The sequence below is a fragment of the Dermacentor andersoni genome, chromosome 8 (assembly GCF_023375885.2).
Source record: "Dermacentor andersoni chromosome 8, qqDerAnde1_hic_scaffold, whole genome shotgun sequence".
Classification (NCBI taxonomy): domain Eukaryota; kingdom Metazoa; phylum Arthropoda; class Arachnida; order Ixodida; family Ixodidae; genus Dermacentor; species Dermacentor andersoni.
The window spans coordinates 128,145,389-128,161,630 of record NC_092821.1 but is presented as its reverse complement, the minus strand read 5'-3'; the positions used below and the strand labels follow the sequence as shown (position 1 = coordinate 128,161,630).

Below are 16,242 nucleotides of genomic sequence, written 5' to 3'. Positions count from 1 at the left end.
GGGGCTCCGCGAAAACACGCGAGAACCGGCGGAGTGGACCGGAACTCCGCGTGACGGGTTTCCTTCACGCATGCAAGGCCTCCGAAACTACAGCGTGTGCCCGTGCAATCTCGGAGGACACAAGGCATGCCTTTTGGTTGTTTTACTGCTCATCGCTTTCGGTGGCGGCGCTGCGGTAGCAGTGGCGTTCGCGGTAGGGACGGGCGCTGCGGACGATTTGTGGCGCGCGGCATTGCCTTTGTTAGCCGGTAATTAGAGCTTTAGCATGGACATCTAAAATTCTCATAAGCGTGTGCTGATAAGTGCAGCGAACAGCGGAAGCGGATGACCATACGAACGGTATTCTGGGCAACTGTATCCGGTTTAGCACTTCCGCTCTGACAAATGCAAAGTAGGAGGCATTGCTCTGACGCTATGTGGCGGCGGTGTACGTAGCGTGTGTTGTGTTCCAGTCACGGTTTAGGAGCTGATTAGGAGGCGGGTGCTCGGTCAGAGATACGGTGCGCTGCCCCGAATCCACCTAGCTGGACTTTTCACCCCGGGGATAGGCTACGCGCGAGAGAGGAAGGACAGCGCGAGGAAGCAAACAGCGGGGGTTGTTTGTTGTGGTCCTTTCGTTGACTCCCACAGGAAAAAAAAAAAAAAAAAAAAAGGCGGGAGGACGCCGTGCCGGGCTGTGCTCTGCGTTGGTTCTCTGCTCCCGTATTGAGGGGGGGAAAGGAAAAACAGTGCCTCTTCGTCCCAGAACTTCTCTCTCTCTCCCTCTACGGCATTCATGGGCCCGTCTCACGGACACATGGGCCCGTCTCACGTGAGGCTTTCGTGCCGTTGCTGCCGTGCTCGAGCGATAGCGGCACACGTTTACTTGAGCAGCACACCGTCTCGTCTCCGACGGTAAACGAGGCACCGCGTGACTCTGCGTGCAGCGCGCATCGACGGCATGTCTACGCACGGTGCATCGATGGGTGAGTGGTCGCGTGTGTTTGCTTTTGCGTCGTTCGAATTTTCAATGTTGACCAGTTTTCACGTCCTTAGCACGCTCGAAAAGTTGACGGTAAAAGAAGAGAGGTAAAATAACCACAGTTTATTATTTGTCGCGTTCGTTTGCCTAAGCCGTGCGTGTTCCAAAGCCTGTATTGTGTGATCGAAGCAGGTGTCACAGAATGTAAGCAAGTTGGAAAACGATGTGCGAACTAAAACGTGTTTCACGTATGGACCTGTCTGCTATGCTATATTTCTGCTTAGCCGTTCTCGAAAAAAAAAAGCTCTATAAGTGATCTCAAATGTCAACGGCCACATGTCGAACGCATTTCTAAGCCTTCTGTTTACGTGCTTATGTCTCAAATGTGTTTCTGAGTCTTCATATTATTCCCGTTTATTATTGTGCATTTAATTTTGCGATTCTTTCTTTCTTTTTTTATTTGGGTATCCAAACAGTAGTGGTATCGCCTCGGCCTATAGTCAAGGTGTTTCTAACATCTTTTAGCCGATGGTTTCCACAGAAGTCTTGTATTTCTCGAAATAAGATGTATGTATGTATGTATGTATGTATGTATGTATGTATGTATGTGTGTATGTATGTATGTATGTATGTATGTATGTATGTATGTATGTATGTATGTATGTATGTATGTATGTATGTATGTATGTATGTATGTATGTCGACAGCCTCGAAACTTTTTTTACGTTCAGTGAAATAAGTTATACGCACTGCGAAACGCGCCGAAACCGAAGGGCGTCATATATGCACGACGATATACGGCCTCCTAAAGGAATGTGCCGGTGGCACAGCGCAGGTGCGCGAGGGTGCAGGCGCGCACCCGCCAGTTTGATTAACGCCAAAGACGCAAGAATGAAGTCGGGCATATTTAAAGCATCTCATTAACCGCTTCGCAAAAGCTGCGCTTCGCGTGTAGATTTCAATAGGTGGCGCTAGATCTCCTTGTCCCCCCCCCCCCCCCCTTTTCTTTTCTCTCTTGGCTACGACACTGATATTGAGTCCACCCGTTACAAAGGGTTCATTAGCCACAAATCACGAAATCGTCAGTCACCATGTTGCTTTCACCGTTTTTATTAGCTTAGTGGGAAATGTTGTGGTAAATAATTGGAGGAAATACAGACTGACCGAATTTAGTAATTCGACAACTATGAAGCGCAATACGCCGGGACCATACAAAGGAGATGGGGACTAGTACAGCGCCCTTACCAACACTGTCGACTGTAAAACCGCTGGAGTGGCTTAGCGGCTATGGTGTTGCGCTGCTAAGCACGAAGTCGCGGGATCGAATCCCTGCCGCGGCGACCGCATTTCCATGGGGGCGAAATGCAAGCACGCCGGTGTCCCGTGCATGAGGGCACGTTTGAGGACTCCAGCTGGTCAAAATTAATCCGGAGTCCCCCATTGCGGCGCGCCTCATAATCAGACAGTGATAAATTGGCACGTAAAATTCCAGAGTTTAATTTTTTTTTTTTAATTTATCAACTGTAAGAATTGTTCGTGTTGTTGATCGCCGGTATTCGGGGAACGGACGACCAGCCTAGAGGCCTGGAAGACAATCCTCTTCAATTTTTGTGAAACGCGTGTTTTTTTTTGTTTTTTTTAAGCGCGCTTCCTGCCCAATCACGTTTGCGCAAACATAAAAAGAAAAGCGGGTGTCGACGAGCGTGGCAACCTTATCTTAAGATGGAAGCGCGAACGAAAGGCAGGCACTGCAGACATAATAGTTTCGCCTTCCTTTAGTCTCATGCATGCATTACGTTCCATGCGTTGACAAATACGTTTCACTGACTGGCCCGAAATTCTGCATCTTGAAATTGTTTAACAAAATTTTTCGTCAAAGCATACGCGTGCCGATGCGTATGACGCGACAAATTCAAGCATTTTATTCCCGTGGTTCTTTTTGGCTTCAGATATGTTCTCAGAACTTGCCAGGTTGAGCCCTTCTTTGATGAAAAACAGTTAACTATGCATACGATCGACGCAAATGCTATCGAAATCAGCGACGTCATGACGAGCACTGTGGGGAACACTAGGACAGCACAAGCGACCGTATTTAGATATGGCGTCTTTTTTACCTCATACTAAAGCCTCCTACTCACGTAGAAGGGCACATCTTGCAATTCGTGAAGCGTGATACGTTAATAGAGCATAATCTAGCGCTTTTGAAGCTTCATCTATAAGGGTAAGGATTGTCCGCATGAAGTGAAATGTAGTGAATTAAATTATTTATGGGAACTGATATACTCAGTATCTCAATCGCTCCACGAGTGTGTAAATTCGACTGGTGCAGCCAGAAAGCCAGCCACCAGAATACGGCTGCAGTACGTGCATTGCAATTGAGAACCAATGAGAAGAAGGGCCTTTTGTCGATCCTTTACTTGCTAGAGAGAGAGAGAGAGCCCTTTAATGAAAGACAGAGATTTTAGCCGGCGTATAGACATCGCTGACATGCTACTCAGCGTGGGGAAGAGAATTGGAGAGAGAAAGACATAAGGAAAGAGGCGAGAAAAAGAGGAAGTTAAAAAAAAATGGCCACTGAGTTTTCTGACCCATGGGCAACGGCCTGCAATGGTAGAGTCCTTCAGTGTATGCACCGTCCTACAGTGAGGTGACAGAATTCGCCGCGTGAAATGTGCATGAAGGTGACAGAGTAGAACTAAAGTTGGTCTAGTTGACCAATGTTTTCTAAGTATATAAATAACAAGTTCATCGTGCACCCCTGTTGCGTGGGGCAGGCTGAAGGGCCTAAGGCACAGTCAAACGATAAAGGTCTGTGTAATCGAATGTATGCAATGTTCATGGAGCGCACGCTCGTCGGCATACGCTGGACATTCAAACAGAATGTGCTCCGCGGTTTCAATTGAGCCACAGTTGTTGCAGTGCGGACTTGTAACTTGACCGAAGCGGTACTGTAAGCTGTTTCCATAGGTGGTGTTGAGGCGAAGGCGTTGATATAGAGCTTCCAGATGGCGAGGAACGCTGGATGGGAGTCTGGATCGGAGATGTTGGTCGAGTGAGTAAAGGAAAGGGTAATGGTGGATCGGCAAGCTGCAGAGCCGATCTTTTTCTTCAGAAGCAAACATTTTAGCTAGTTGGGAAGCATCAGATCTAGTCAAATAAATCCGCTTATAGTTTTGGTGTTGAAGACCTTTTCGTGCCGCTTCGTCTGCTTTTTTGTTGGCCAGGTTGCCACAATGAGCCGGTATCCACTGAAATGTGAGACGGTGGCCTGATGCAATGGCCAAGTGATGTAAGTAAGCGATGTCGAAAGAAACGGGTTGATGATTGTTTTTTTTAACAGACCGATACAAACTTTGTAGTAGTTTGTCGTACTGGCACAATAATTTCTCAATTATACAGCGGGGCACAGAGGTGTGCTTTTTGAGCCACCCTGCAAGAAACTCGGATGGAACTATTCAACAGGGTGTCCTAGCTAACTTTAGCCAAGCTGTTCACTGAAAAAAAAAAGAAAAGATTGAAAAAGCACGGTGCAAGACATGATTTTAAGACCTATATGATGTTCGGACGTCAGAGGTCTGACGGCCGGACACCGTAAACCTTATAACTGCATCTCGCACCGCGTTTTTTAAATCTTTTTTTGTTCCTTGAGCACCTCAGCTAAATACAGCGCGATTGCTTGTCTCGTTTCTTGTTTGTGGGTTGTCCTGGGTGTTTGCGCTGAATTCTTTTCACCTTAAGGAAAGCTTGGCTAAAGCTAGCTGGGGCGCCATGTAGAGTTGTGCGCGATTTTTGTCGCCAAGAAACGCAAGCGCAGAGTAGATACATACTCTAGCATGCTGTACATAATTGCTAAACTGTAGTGCTTAGTTTAGACATCAGAAAATTCTGCTCTGCATATCTACCAAGACCTCTATAGGCATACTATGCAAGTCACCTGAGATGTTTTCACAGAGAGCTTTTCTGGATCATTGGTAATGAGAGCATTGTCGAAGCTGTCGTTTTTCAACCGCAAAGGGTCGGATCCAGTGTCCTGTGCGATCAGTTACGCATGAGCTTGCGTCTGTGAGCCAGAAAAGATGGAGACGCAGCACACCATCACCATCAAATATGCTAGAATAGATAATATATCGCCTGAATGTTTACACTTGCACAGTGACACCAACCTCATTTTCACATGATTTACATCAACGAACTCAATTTTCTTCGGTAAATGGGAACCTTTCGTTTCTCCCCCCACTTTTTATGCCTTGGGGAAGAAATACAAGAAACAAGTTTTTTTCCCCACAAGGTTATCTCTTCTTCTTTCCATGTCCTCATATCTGTAACCAGCGCTAATAATTCGCATTTAAGCAGCAGCGCCGTAACGCACAGCCTGGCGAGCGGAAGGAACAATATTCAGTGTAGCACGTGCTGCGATATCGAGTCGGAAATTTCGCTGTTCATCTTGAAGCATATGTTTCCAGCTTCGCACATGACTAAGCACCGACGTGCTAAGAACGTAGGACAAAGCTTCGCTGAACGCTTCAGGCTCAAGCAAACGTGGATACAGGCACGCTTTTGCTATCGTTGAAAATGTCTTGTCATTTGGACGTCCTTCCTACAGGACGGCGTCAGCATATTTTAGTTACCGGGCGCCTAATCCGCGTGGTGACGCTACTGCATGCCACTACAGCAGACGCGAGAAGCGGCCGGCAGTTCGGGATGTCAGCAGCTGCGAATGCGCGAGATTTGCCAGGCTACCGAAGCGGCCACAAGTAAATGATGAAAACTAGGTTTAAAAATGTCGATAGCAGGAAAATTCACTCATAATGTGCACTGTGGTCATATTATGTACGAAGATCCCGGTCAGACGAGTTGTATCGTGAAATCATCGTGCCATGCCCCCTTAAATTGGCACGTGATTACTCTCTTCTGGCGCAGATGGCGCACCACACGGCTGAAGGACTGGCTCAGCTTGCCGGAGCATCGCGTCGGACATGTCGTCTACTGCACTCACGCCGGATGCCAGATGGGACAGCGATGGTGCTAGAAAGCGCCCCCGTTACCTCCATCCCGAATGTGCCAAGAGGCATGGCGGCAGATGTCAACTGCTGCAGCACCGATGTCAGATCAACGAGTTTCTTCTTCTCGCTGACCTGGAGCTCTGTGAAGATGGCCGAGGAAGAAGCGGCGGGGACGCCCGACTTGCAGTCACCAGAAAAATAGATTGCAGGTTTGTCTTCTACAGCTCACCGGATGACCAGCGTGAGTCGCTGAACGTCGCTCGAGGTCTGCTTTTAGAGCACCGCTGTATCACCGCCGTGGAACTGAGCTGTATCGCGATGAACTACGGTCCGTTGCTGGCGGCGCTTGAGCGCAATGACGCGGTGAAAAGCTTGACTCTCTGGTTGAAGAGTGACGACGTGATAGACGCCAGCCTCTTCATGCTGACCGACACACTCTCGCGGCTCGACGAGCTGATCTTCATGGATTGTTTCTGGTATAAGAAATGTAAATCGACGATTTGGGTGGAATGCGTGTTGCTCGAAGAAAACGTGGCGCACCTGACGACTCTGAATGTGGCTCACTTGGCAATGACAGAAGCAGCGGCTGCTCGATTCATCCTGGCGCTGGTGCAAAGCCAAACCATTGCCGATCTCACCATCGGGCGGGACGTGATGTACTGTAACGATGGCAGAAACTTTAGCCGGTACCTCACCAAGCAAGGTACCTCGCTAAAAAAACTCACGTACTTGATAAAAAGTACCGACATTTTCCCGTTCTCCAGAAGAGACGTGTTAGAGCGTCATGTCAACGCTCTGTGCAGGATGACAACTCTGGAGGAACTGAATTTTGACTTTGACGACGCGGACGCGGACAGGTAAGTTATTCAACTGCTCTGATTATTCTCAACGCTTTGCATTGCGACGCTATTTATTGCTCGAATATTTTTTTGCGTTGTCATTATCGATGATTGATGGCCACCATCGGCAGGATTCCTAGTGGGGCTCAGGGCAACACTTTCATGCGCACTCTGACTAAAAAAATAGATAAGGCACATCGTTGGAGAGTATCATTAGCTGAGTACGTATAACACTTCAGAGTGATTGCAAATCGAGGTTTATGGCAGGACAGAGAAAATTCTGGAATTACCATCTATGTCAGTTTCCTGAAAGGCTCCAAACCACCTTGAGCAAGAAAAGTTGACAGAAAGCGGCAGTCGTGTAACGTCCCAGCAGTAGCAATTATTTTCGAAAGTTGCCGTAGCGCTGCAGGCCGACTAAAATAAATGGGTTATCTGTGACAACTGTTTGTGTCTCGCCGTATTTTCTGACCATATATGAAGCCAGTGAAAGCGCAGCGGAAAATAAGTTTGGTGTTTAAGTGAAACGTAGAAACGAAAAAGAGCAACGTGGCGCTTCGAGGGCTGTTTTAAAGGTCGTAACAAGAAAATACCGACCGTGCCACCGATTAATTCTCTTGAAGCACAATAGTACAGTGGGCGTGTCCTTTTGTGTGTCTTTTGTGGCTTTTTTACCCAATGCTGGCCATGGGTCGCCGTCAATATGTGTGTTCCGATTCTGGCCAACTTCGGAGACGGTCTACGTAGGCAGCTAAGAGGACAGCCTATTTAGCTTACGCATCTTGTCCACACATTTTTTTTTCCAGCGCAAGATACTGCGCCACGTATGCCAAATTGGTGTCTCCCAGCTTACGGCGCCTGTGGCTGCCCCGCACGCCCTGCCGCGAGTGGGTGTACGACCAACCGTCCTGGGACAACTCTGAATGCATGGAACTCTGGCTCACAGCTCTGCGGAAGCGTTCGAAACTGAACGAGCTCCGGATCGACTTGTGGTGCTTCGCCGAACCGCAGTGCCTCGCTTTCTTCGAAGCGGTCGCCGACAACGCCACCCTGCGGCACGTTGTCGTCCGCCATTTGCCGGTTGCGGCTAAGCTCGACGTCATGTGCAGCGCGATCCGGCAACTCGGACTGGGCGACCGAGTCGTCGTCGAGGACCAGTACTACTGCTATCGAAACATGCGCTCGCTTCGGGAATGCACCGAAGTTACCGGCGTAACCATCCGCAAGCCGTGCGCCTCTCTAGCGCAGCACGCATACCTCGAGGATGTACGAGAAACGTTCGAAGTCCTCAGTCGCGTCCGTCACCGCATCTCGCTTAGGGTCGACTGCGACGGGTTCGACGAAGCCACGTTCGCTGCCTTGACTGCGCTCATACGGAGCCGCTCTGCGCTTACGGCAGTTGAGCTGGATATGGAGTACGAGCGGCACGACGTGCGAGACTGGCAGCGACGAGACGCGCATGCAAGCGAAGTGCTTTCTGCGCTTGCGTCCAACCCGAACCTCACCAGAGTGAGCATCTACGGACTGCCACCGCGGGTCTACGACTGCTTGCACGTTCTTGCAGCGAGCGCTCGCACGAATCGAAACTTGGTTCACGTCTGCATAACTCCGCTCGTCGCTCCTGAGGTGTTTAGCAGTGATTTCGGCAGCCATGGGGACGAGCGCATGAAGGCATCGCGAAACTACGAGAACTTCGTTCTGGTAAACATACAGGTATGACTGAGGTTACTGAAGCGAGATTTTCTTTGTCTACCTGTTCAGGTTTTGGCACCGCCAGCTGGCTGGGTTAGCTTGGTCAATCGGCTCAGTGGTGAGGCTTAGCGCTCAGTCATTATTTGTTAATCATTTAATAAACAACTAGTTCTGGTAGATTGCCCGGTATTGCGGCATGCGCAGTGGCGTTTACGTAACACCGGTTTAGCAGGGGCTGGTAGCGACCTCTTGTGGAGGCTTGTCTCAACACAATATCTTAGACAGGTTTTAGCAGTTAAGCGTTCTTTCCGAAAAATATTTAGAGAAGTAATTTTGTTACGATTACAAAGGAAGCACAAAGGAAGGACGAGCGTGCGACGAATAGAGGAAAATAGTGGCACGATACGCAGATTCCACAGCGTAACCCGCGTGACCACGGATTTTATTATAGAATTTTAGTGCGTCCGGTATTCCGACAAGCGCAGGCGGTTTGCCGGATGGGCGGGGCCGTAAACGGGAGTGGCCAGATTGGTGGCACCAGGTAGTGGTGCAAAGCTCAACCACATAAACAAAGAGGCAATACTATATTCTTCCTAGCTGCTGGTGTAAATTTTCAAAAGCGGCATAATCGTGTTCACAATTATGCTGCTTTCGTAAATTTGCACCAGCAGGGAAGCAGAATGTAGTAGGTTGAGCAATTTTAGCACTTTGTTTGTCTGGTTGAATTCTACGCCACCAGGCAGCTGCACCGCTCCGGCCGCTCACGTCTACGCCCAATCGCCTATCCGGCAATCCGCCCAAACCACACCCGTTTGTTGGAATAGCGGACAAGCTAAAAGTATCTATTGGCAGGTTCGTGCCTCTATGTACAATGACACCATGCATGTACACTATAACCATACTACCACAACTACAAATAGTACGCTACTGAAGGTGAACCCTCGCGTACAACAGTAACAGCATGCATGCATTCGCTCGCTACTATATTATAGTGCGGCGCTATTTGATTAAGCCAGAAGTTGTTTTGGTTCGAAGTTATCGCAGTTTCCATACCACTCCTTGTGGCCACAGCGAACATAGAAGATCATCTGTAGTGTGCATGGCCAGTTTGCTCTTGCGATCTGAGTCTTGGTGACGGATAGCAGATTAAAACCTCTACCCACTGTAGCGTTCGATACAGGCCGGCAAGGCATGACAAAAACCAATTTTGTTAGATTGAGAAAAAGAGGCTCACCGCAGCGTTTTCTTTTTCCTCAATGGTGCCCAAAAACTTCATCAAATTTTCGCTCACAGTCAGAAATGGAAGCTTCGCCTGCGGAACTCCTTGCTCCATTTCAGTTTTGGATTTTGTCACCTGTATGTTTGGCAGCTGAGAGAACTTTCACACAGTTGGAAAATGACATCTCGCGAACAAAAGTATACCATATACGAAGCTTTGCAATAACTCCAAGATCTCGGGAAGCCTCTTAAGGGGATGGAACACAAGCCGCAATACACGTGCGAGAGCGGCCTAACATGCTGTCCTTTTCACTATCTGTGAGTGAACTCCTGCGAAAAGCATCCAAAAGCACACTGCTTAGAGCACATGGATGCGGGTGAAGCAAATTTATTTCCTGGTCAGCAGAAGGGGATGCGTGCTCACTGAGGACTGTCTTCGGCAGCATTGACCAAACAAGGACGTCCACGCCATCAAACACTTAGGTCAGGTCCGCATTTCGTGACTTATGCCGCCTGTAACCGTGTCTAACTGCACGATTAATGGCTGAACAAAAAGCACGTACAGGTATTTCCTATCATGTCACACATCAAACGTAATGTGTACCATCGTTCCGTTGAATGAGCAATTTGGGAATCCAACTTCAGCTCGTTCCAAACTGCTCAAGGGTCCCGGCTCACAGCGGCGGCGACACTCAGTCACCCCGTGTTAGACACGTTCAAAAGTTTGAGCGGGCTACTGTCTTTAACGGAGGCGTTAGATTAATCAGTACTGCTACTCTCTCTCCGAACATGAAAACCAACTACGTACAGCTTTCCTGCATACGAAACTTGGTGTTTGCCGAGCGATCACTGGTCGCCTCGCAGCAAGCCAAGTGCAATGAGTGGCAAGTGCACTTCGCGAGAATTACGTGAGGGTTTTCTTCCTTCATCAGCGAGCACAACAAATGGCGCCTCTCGCGCATTACACTGGCTCCGTGTGTACCAGTACGAACGCGCTGAAATGTTGAACTTGCATGAGTTCAGAAACGACTTCAGCGGCAAAGCGATACCATTGGCAGATGCATCGGTTAAAGCAACTAGACCCAATAATCGCGCCGCGAAATTGGCGCTCTTGTGAGAAAAATGTTGCACTATTCCAGGCTTTTTAGCACAAGATATGTTCGTGCTTTCGTCCACATTAAGAGGGTAGTTACTGTGCTTGTCCAATGTCCTCAAGTAGCTTGTCGAGAAGTGTGGGACCGAGGAATTCGGTAACGATGGCGGGTCATTTTGTTCCCGTCCTAGTTTAACAATTAAAATACACTAATTAACTTTGTTAATTACTTTAAGGCACATATGTCAAACTATAGTGAGTTTGCAAGGCATATGCACTTGGAACGAATCCTGAGCATGACACCGGTTTCGAGATATGCGCCGTACAACTTGCTGTAAAAATGAACTTTTGTTCAACTTACTGTCTTCAATAAAACGGTGTTTTATGTGTTGAAGCACTTAAGTCAGTGGAACGCCAACGCATTTCGTCGGAGCTTCCCCTCTTGGGCAACGTCACTAGAGTGTTTGCTCAGCCGTTGAAGAGTTTATAATTATTTAAACAATATCTTTTAGTGAAATTCATAATCGTTACTTATTTCTATTGTTTTCATTCTTTCCAATGATCTAAGTTGTTTTCACGGAATTCCGAATCGTCTTCCAATTCCATCCGCATTTTGGCCAATTTCCCATAGTGGGTATGAGCCAGTGACAGAGAACAAACAAACGAACAAACAAACAAACAAGCAAGCAAAGACAAACAAACTGGTGTTCTGGTCCTCCCGCTGTTATGCAGTTTTTTCGGTTTTGCCATTTTCGGGAACCCACTTTCATCAAGGATCAGCAAGAACATGTTTGCTCGGTCACCTCAACTAGGTCACCCGCCTACTTCATCGCTCATGCTTAGGCCACGTGCCTTTGGAAACTCGGACCACCTCAAATGTTGCAGGGGAGCTCAACGGCGGGATTATTGACTCGGCTGATTCATTGATTCATTGAAATCATTGAGTTAATAGGTGCGCGTTGTTGATGTTTACCGTTTGGGAAGCTCCCCGGTGCATCGAGTGAGTATTTACTGCTCCGACTTTACCAGCTTCTGTCAAAGTGGAGCACGTGATACACCGTATCCGACAATTCATTCCGAGGTCGTTGGAAACGTCACAAAATCGGCCAAGTAAGCGCTGTGCCTAGAAATCAAGTGACCTGCCAGCGTTGCGGTGGATAGCATTATTACTGCCGACTGTGGTGCATCTTCGTTTAAATGTCCCACCTGTCCTGGTTCGACACCGCAGCATTGCCGGAATATGCAACAGGAAGTTCGTATTCTCCGAAAAATCGCGAGAGGCAAACTTCCCGTATAGAGGCTGCTCAATCAGTTCGCTGAGATAAACAGCGCTCGCGATCATAATAATAATGATACCATAATAATGCTGAACTTGCCTTCATCGCTGTGCATCCCTCTTCTATGTCATCATCATCATCAGCAACCCTTGTCGCACCTTTACGTCCCCTTTCCCCCTCCCCCTGTGCAGAGGAGCAGGTTATAGCGTGCTAGCTCAGGTCGACTACTCAGCCTTCCTTCAGATAAGTTATCTCTCTCTCTCTCTTTTTTGCTTCAACCCGAAATCTTAAATTCCATGTGCAGAAAGCTACGAGAAGAAACGCAAGCCGTGTGATGACAGCGGCAGGCTTTGTTCTGCGCCGGCAAGACAGCGAACACGGTGCACGATGCCTCGAGACCGTGCACGACCATCCCTGGCTGCTGGAGCTCGTGCGCGAGGGCGCAGCGGTTTCCAACGGCGAGGCGAAGGCGATGATCAGCGAAGCCCTCAAGGCAGTGCGACGCTTCGGCCTCGACGAGTTCATGAGGATGGCCGGGGTCGTCAGATCGAAGGTCGAGTGCGTCCGTACTCGTCGCACCGAGGTTCAGCTCGCCGACATCGGAGTGCATTGCTGGTTGCACATCCGCCAATACCTCAAGCTCGAAGACATCGTGTAGTTTGAGCACATCTGAGTGAGTTAAAAGCTGCGTTTCTTTCTTTTAATTTATTTTCGTGCCAATTACAAAAGGAATCCTCAATAATGTGTGTTGCGGATGTAAATTATTTAGTCATTTGTAATTCCTCTAGTATTCCCGAAGGAGGCTGCATAAGCGATTCGTTGTACAGCGCACAGCATTAAGTATTAGCGCTGTCATGCTACGTATGAAGCTTGAAGCTTGGTGAGCAGGAAATAACGTGCGTTGCAGTAGTAAAGGTCGTTCCAATTTCACGGCTGCTTTGGGGAAGAAGCAGGAAACGCTCTTAGTACAAATCCGTAGGCAGGCCACTAGGAATGCGTGGGCAGTGCCGCGACATATACTGGATGCGGTAATTATGTGAAGCGGGCCAGTTTTTCTGACCTGACAGAACTTCTGGATGAGAGGAAGGGTGGCGACGATGAAAAGACAAGTGTGAGAGGTTATACACACATTTTTTCCAGGATGAAAATGCTGATGACGTTTGGCTGTTCGGTTTTTAACTGACATAAGTGTTTTTGTGATGCATACTTCGAATGGGTTCTAAAAGTACGCGCATACTTTAACTTCGATGTCATGATTTCTATGCAATTTGTTTACATTTGGTGTAACGTGTGTTGTAGTGAAGTTGGGGGTGGGAGCGGCCACGAAGGTGACGAGGGTGGCGATATGGGCTTGTTGGTCGGTCATCCTTGAAGGGTATCTGTATAGCGCAACAAAATAAGGACGCAAGAAGAAACGAAGGCGAAGACAAGCGCTTGTCTACGCCTTCCCCCTCCCACACACACACTTTTCGTGGCCGGCTGCATGTATGGGCGATAAAACTGCGACGTCGATCCCGAAGTCATTTTCTAATCAAAGCTCAAGACTTGATAGGCCTAGCAACGTAGTGCACGATATGTGTTCCGGTTAGCGATTACAAAGCACGCTTGGTGAGTGTGTTCCATACTTGATGGAGGTGAGCTGCAGTGGCGGGATCTTGGAAAGGAATTCCCGGTCGTTGCTGCTTTTCAACGTGTGCAGCTGCAGAGGAGCAACGACCGATAAATTCTCGCTCAAATGGGTGATGACCGGTGGCTACCGGCAGCGAGCGATACAGGAGGCGATGGTTTGACCGAATTTCGTGTCGCTCTCGGAGGGGCAGGAGAAAATGCGGGCACGATCAACGAATGTACGCTTATGTTTTGTTCTTGCGCGTGTTGCGTAACTCCACACAAGGGTGTAGAGATTGACTATAGGCGATTGATCGAGCTAGACGGAGCTTTCAATAACGAGGAGCTCGGGGTGAGACGAGAAGTTGTCTTGGCGCAGCCTGGGCAGACGCTTTTGCTGCGGAAATAAACGCTTTCCTCCACCGGACGCCGGCTCTTCCTTTGCGTTGCCCACGTGTGCACTCGAGCCATCGAGGGGTGCCGTCACGCACCATCGGTCATCCATCCATGACTTACGGACACTCGAGGCGCATTCGCAACGTCGCCGCCGTGCTGTCGCAGTTTCGACGCGCATGCGCATTTCACGCGTGGAATGCTCTAAGCGTAGAGTTTCCTACAATAATTATTTTATGAAACTCTATGGCTCTAAGGTCTCCACAGGCGCGAGAGTCGGGTATTGCGTTTGGCTGGGAAAAAAACGAGGAGGTCATGCTCGCCTCAGTCGACTGTGGAGCATTCCACGTGCATCTGCTGCTATGATCATTGTGTACACGAGCACAAAGGCCGAAGTAATTGCTTACAGTCCGCTAATACGACATGCCCCATAACGATACATCGCCGTTTTGGCACGTACAGCCCCAGAACTTTCTTTTGTTTTCTGCTTCTTAAGTATTTCTTTTTTTTTTTAGAGTCCGTGTGCATACCACGTCATAGTACGTACAGTGGCTCGAGTAGAATCTCGCGCACCATTGAGGTGCGACGCCTGTGATGCCCGGTGGTGGCACTCCAGACGTAACACGCCAGCGAGCGTTGAAAGATGCCCAATAGCTGCAAGGGTGTTGTTTCTGTTGTACTGCAGCAGCCACCTCGCGTAGTGTCTGGGGCCAATACATCGCCTCCGCTCATTCTTAGAAGACCATCTGAGGAGTTTCAGCGCAGCGCTAAACCTTGCTGTCGTTTTTAATACTTCGTACATGTTCTTCTTTTAGCCCGCGTCCTTGTAGCGCTCTTTTCTTTTCTTCAAGTATGTTAAACCAACTCGCCCACATCAAGCTTCTGCTGTTTCAATACTTCGCCCCTTTTTTGCGAAACTGCCCTTCTTTAATGTGGTTTGTAATGAGGGCCGACATAGAATACAGGACAACGTCGCAGCACCCGCAAATCTCATAGCAATAAAACTAATTAAACTGACCAATGGGTGTCCCCAGCAGCATATCTGGGGACGTCTATCGAGAACCTATAATCGTCGCTTTAATTTGACATCCCTGTCTTACTTTGAATCGCCTATCTTCTTTTCTTCTACTTGCAGCTTGCAGCTACTTCCGGTGAAGCTTTCAAGAATAAAGTAAAAGACATGCGAGATTGTTCACTGCCACTTCGTGTACACAGCGGCTCCAGCCAGAGACGAAGACGTCTCAGCGAGGGCGGTTGCGATAGAGCGTTATTTTCACCTTGAAGATGCTGCCGGAGCTTGACCGACTGTGACAATGCATGCCCACCGACTTGTCCCGGCGCCCTTGCCGATAACCAATGAAGGCAGAGAGTTCGCACTCAACGTAATTTTGCTTTTTTTTTCTTTTTTTTCAGGCAAGGCCTTGTACAGATATGCACCCGTGTCCAGTGCCCAGATTCCGTATGAAGAACGAGCACACTATATACAACGCTCATCGATTCATAAGCAAGATCAGAGCTCCGTTCTAAGTCACGTTCCCATTCATATCTCTTCGCACGGACTGCCACGCTCCGCTCACTGGCGGATCCGGTCTGCTCACGCTCACGTACTCATTCACTCCCATAATCACGTGCAGTCACCCTTATCATCCGTCACTAATACTCAAGCTATACGGAACGGCTCAACTCATGTGAACACTCGTGCTTGTCACCACTGAATCACGTCCACATTCTGGTGCATTCACGCTCACCCACACTGCAGGCATGCGCGCTTGCGCCATACTTACACAAACCAAGTAATTAATCTAGGTGAGACCAATTTTACCAGCGTGCTTAAATGCTTTTGATTCTGAGTGAGTCTAGGCGATTACGAGCACACGTTGGAGCTTTTTCGAGTCCGGGACTCTGAATTAGTTAGCGAGTCCGTGTCACACATGTGATTTCCTGTTCTTTTTTTTTTTTTTTTTTGGAGTTTGGAGTTTGGAAGAGTAAACGTGAAGCCTAATCTAGGTGGTCCCCAAAGAATGTGAGTCCGCGTGTTCACGAATGATGTCCGTTCGGTCCAGTATGCTTGAGTGAAGACATGTGCAGGCTTATGGGCCATTGAATAAAGATATGAAAACATGAGCCGTCCGATGGTCTTTTGTGCAGCGAAGTGCTC

General features: G+C 48.5%; 1 protein-coding gene across 2 annotated transcripts; it reads left to right on the top strand.

Moving 5' to 3' along the window:
• Positions 1–16,208, top strand: LOC126525615 (uncharacterized). Of its 2 annotated transcripts, XM_050173545.2 has the most exons (5): positions 13–965; positions 5,882–6,821; positions 7,610–8,516; positions 12,388–12,756; positions 15,220–16,208. In XM_050173545.2, exons 2-4 carry the CDS (start codon positions 5,938–5,940, stop codon positions 12,739–12,741), a joined length of 2,145 nt encoding a protein of 714 aa, XP_050029502.1. In that variant the 5' UTR covers positions 13–965; positions 5,882–5,937; the 3' UTR covers positions 12,742–12,756; positions 15,220–16,208. The 2 variants fall into 2 exon arrangements, with proteins under 2 accessions (XP_054923733.1, XP_050029502.1); XM_055067758.2 differs by lacking the exons at positions 12,388–12,756; positions 15,220–16,208 and adding an exon at positions 12,275–12,381 and having other exon boundaries at positions 1–965.
• The last annotated feature ends 34 nt before the right edge of the window (positions 16,209–16,242 follow it).